Source organism: Carlito syrichta, unplaced genomic scaffold, assembly GCF_000164805.1.
Source record: "Carlito syrichta isolate Samal-C Ts95f unplaced genomic scaffold, Tarsius_syrichta-2.0.1 Scaffold305742, whole genome shotgun sequence".
Taxonomy (NCBI): domain Eukaryota; kingdom Metazoa; phylum Chordata; class Mammalia; order Primates; family Tarsiidae; genus Carlito; species Carlito syrichta.
This window is the reverse complement of record NW_007249838.1, coordinates 70,587-74,168: the sequence shown is the minus strand read 5'-3', so window position 1 is coordinate 74,168 and position 3,582 is coordinate 70,587. Positions and strand designations below refer to the sequence as shown.

Below are 3,582 nucleotides of genomic sequence, written 5' to 3'. Positions count from 1 at the left end.
CCCCTGGCGGAGCGCCGCGGGCGGTGGAGAGGGTGGAGCCCGGTTTCCTCCGCCCGGGCTGGGCTCACTTCTGGGAACGGGTTCAAGTCCTTTTCTGAGGGCTGCTCAGTGTGGAACGTGGAGTCTGCGAAACACGGGCTGTCAGCTGCCGTTTGCTGTCCTCTCGCCCCCCGTTCTCAGCAGTCTGCTTTTCAGCGAAGGCCGGGCGATCGCTGACCTTTATTGGCCCCCTGCCTGCGTAGACGGGGGGTGGTTACGGGATGGGGCGTGCGGTGAGCAGGGCAGCCGAGAAAGCGCGCTTTCTCCTTTTGGGAACCGCAGAAGAACTGAAGGCATTGGGCTCAGATCAAACCAGAGAGCTCGTTGGGAGCACAGTGGGCTAAGAAGCTGCTGATCTTCCCTGTCTACGTGTTCAGATGTGCCCGAATGTAAAAGTGCATTGTTGTTGTACTTACTGAGAGGGTGGGTGTCAAAGTTTCCTCTGATTTCCCCCCTGCATCTCACCTGTGTGAACGCTTCAGCTGGGCAGTGTGCTGTCTTGATAGGAGTCCTGAGTGGCCAGGATGGGCCGTCACTTGTAGCTGTGGTTAGGTTCATTGAATGATCCGGTTGTTCACCCGGAGTTCTAGTTGTCCCTGAATTAATCAAGAACCAGAGAGCGATTCTGCCACCAACTCGGTTTACATCAGCGGAGGTGGGGAAAGCTTTGAGAGTCATGTCTTTCCAGCTCTCGTAAATAAGGGAGCTTGGAAGCTCAAATGGGGACTGTCATTCCTAGAAGCAAAGACGTGTACGTACTCCGAGGTCTAAATATTTAGATATTAGCAAGATGCTTTTTTTTTTTTTTCCTTTGGGGAACAGAATGAGATCTAGGATATGAGTCATTTTTGGTTTGGGGTTTTTTTTTTAGCTTGTTGGCTAATGTAAGAAGGGCCTCAGCTTATCTCTGATGCAAGATGTGCCGGAGAAGTAGGAAGATTTTTGTTTTTCTTTCATGACACTGTTACAGCTCTGTTGGAAGTGTGTTAGGTCAGCTGAGACGGGATCTGGTGCTTTGACAGGTGGGAGGAATGTGATCGCTCAGTTCTACCTGGCAGATGAAGTACTACCATCTCAGTACATAGGCCACAGAGAATGGCAGACCACATTTATGTTTCTTGGTGATTTTAGGATTCCAGTCTCGAAAGTTTCCTGGCCACTATCCTTTCTTAGAGAGGAAATCAAGCACAGATGCTCTTGAAAACTTCTTAATGTGCCCATACTGCTTCCAGAGGGGAAATGTGGTTTAGAACAAAAGGGCCAGACTGTTCTAAATGTGGTGGGCTAGACTGGCCCACAGATTCACGGTAGTTGGACTTGTCATTTATGGCTCTGCTCCAAATGTATTCATTTTAACAAATGCTTACATAGCACTTACTATATGCCAGATGCTGTTTTATTTCCTTATTTATTTGAGTCAGAGCCTCACTCTGTCGCTCAGGCTGGAGTGCAGTGGCACACTCAGGGCCGCTGCAGCCTGGACCTGCTGGGCTCAGGCAATCCTTCTGCCTCAGCCTTCTAAGTAGCTGGAACTACAGGCATGTGCCAGCTGTTTGAAGTGGTTTACAAACAACTCACTTAATCCTCATAACTACCCTCAGAGTGGGTGATGCCACTGAGGCACACAGCAGAACTACTTTTCCCAAGGTCTCACAGCTAGTCAGTGGTAGAGGCAGAGGTGAGCAGGCTGAGGGCTTCAGAGGCCAGTCCCCTAACCATGGCGCCCTGCCACCGCCGCAGTCATCTGAAGTTCGGGTTTCTCTTCTCAGCTACTGCATGGGCTAGTATTGAATCTGGCTACCTGTGACAGATACTTGAAGAGAAAAATGACTTGGGAGAAGCTTCCTTTATCTCTCGTGCGAGGGAAGCCTGTAGGCTACCGAGGACAGGCATGACGTTTTGCTTTTCCAGGATGCAGGCTGCTTCCGTGCCCTGGTCAGCCATCCTCAACAGCTTCCCTTCAGGATCCAGGATGGCTGCTCAGACCACAAGCAGCGTGTCTGCTCTTCAGCCAGCTGGAAGAAGGAAGGGAGGAGAGAGAATATGCCCCACTCTCCGAGGCCCTTCCTGGCAGTTGTATTGGATGCTTCTGCTGACATCCCCTGTTCAGAACCTAGCTGCTGCAGTGTCTGGGAGCTGTCGTTTTTAGTGTGCCCACCTAAAAATCAGGGGTCTTGTGTCCAGAGAAGAAGAGGCAACAGATTGGGAGAACCAGCAGAGTCTATGACAGCTAGACTTTTGGAACTTAGATAGTCAGAAAGATTCTTCAGATAACAGCCCTGATTCCATTTCCCAGTTTGGAGTGGTTTCTGCCTGGAACAGCCAGACGGAAAGTGCTAGATGAGAAGCAATGAGAAGCCATGAGGGGGAGAGTGCTCACATTACCCCTCCTCACCAATGGCCTTGGGCTTCGACTCTGCTCACTCAGCCACAAAAACGTTTTTGGGGCATTTTCTCTTTTGTGCAGAGTAATACTAGATGTTCATATTGCCAAGAATTTCAGAGCAGCATGTGACTTACCAATTTAAGAGGATTAAATGAGATACCACACATGGAACATGGAAGCCCCTGGCATGTCTCCTGGCACTTAGTGGGAGCTCAGTCAGAGATTTTTGGCTTTTGTTTTTAAGTTCTGTATCTGCTGACCTCTGGATTAGGCTTTCTTGGATACATGGCATGAAATAAGGCAGAAGTAGTATAATTTTTAGAAGACTTTCATACCCATTGAGAATAGTAATTCATTACCTAATGCTAATTGGTATTTGCATCAAAATACAAATTAAAGCATCTGTAAAGACACTGCACACATGTCCAAGGAATTTGGCTTGATATCAGTGATTTTCAATCTTTTTTTTTTTTGAGTTGGAGTCTCACTCTGTCGCCCAGACTGGAGTGCAGTGGCCGCTCCCGGCCACCGCAGCCTCGACCTGCTGGGCTCCGGCGATCCTTCTGCCTCAGCCTTCCACCTAGCTGGAACTCCAGGCGTGCGCTACCATGCCCGGCTAGGTTTCGATTTACTGTAGAGACGAGGTCTCGCCAAGTTGCCCAGGTGGGTCTCCAACCCGCCGGCTCAGGCAATCCTCTCACTTCAGCCTTCCAAAGTGCTGGAATTATAGACTGAGCAACCGAGCCCAGCCTTTGTTTTGTTTTTTTGAGTTGTGGTCTCACTCTGTTATCCAGGCTGGAGTGTAAGGCAGGTCACCACAGCCTCGACCTCCTGGACTCAAGCAATCCTCCCACCTTGGCCTTCTAAAGTGCTGGGATTATAGGTGTGAGCAACTGCGCCCAGTCCAAATAGTTCACTTAAAAATGGTGAATTTTATATTATGTGACTCTCAACTCAATGCAAAATAAAAAATATTACAGTGTACCTGACAATCACTTCCAGACCCCCTGGGACACTCCTCACCCTTGGGGACTTCAGGTGACGTGACTCCTTTCTTTTCTGTCTGATTTCTCTTTATTTTTTTTTAATTTTTTTTATTTTTTGAGTTGGAGTCTCACTCTGTCACCCAGACTGGAGTGCGGTGGCCGCTTCCGGCC

General features: G+C 49.1%; 1 protein-coding gene across 1 annotated transcript in view; it reads left to right on the top strand.

Annotated features, from left to right (window-relative positions):
* Positions 1–1,756: 1,756 nt before the first annotated feature.
* Positions 1,757–3,582, top strand: part of PI4K2A (phosphatidylinositol 4-kinase type 2 alpha) — a 26,566-nt gene continuing 24,740 nt past the window's right edge. The window contains exon 1 of the mRNA XM_008062536.2: positions 1,757–1,794. Coding sequence (XP_008060727.2) covers positions 1,757–1,794 — 38 coding nt within the window. The remainder of the gene's footprint in view (positions 1,795–3,582) is intronic.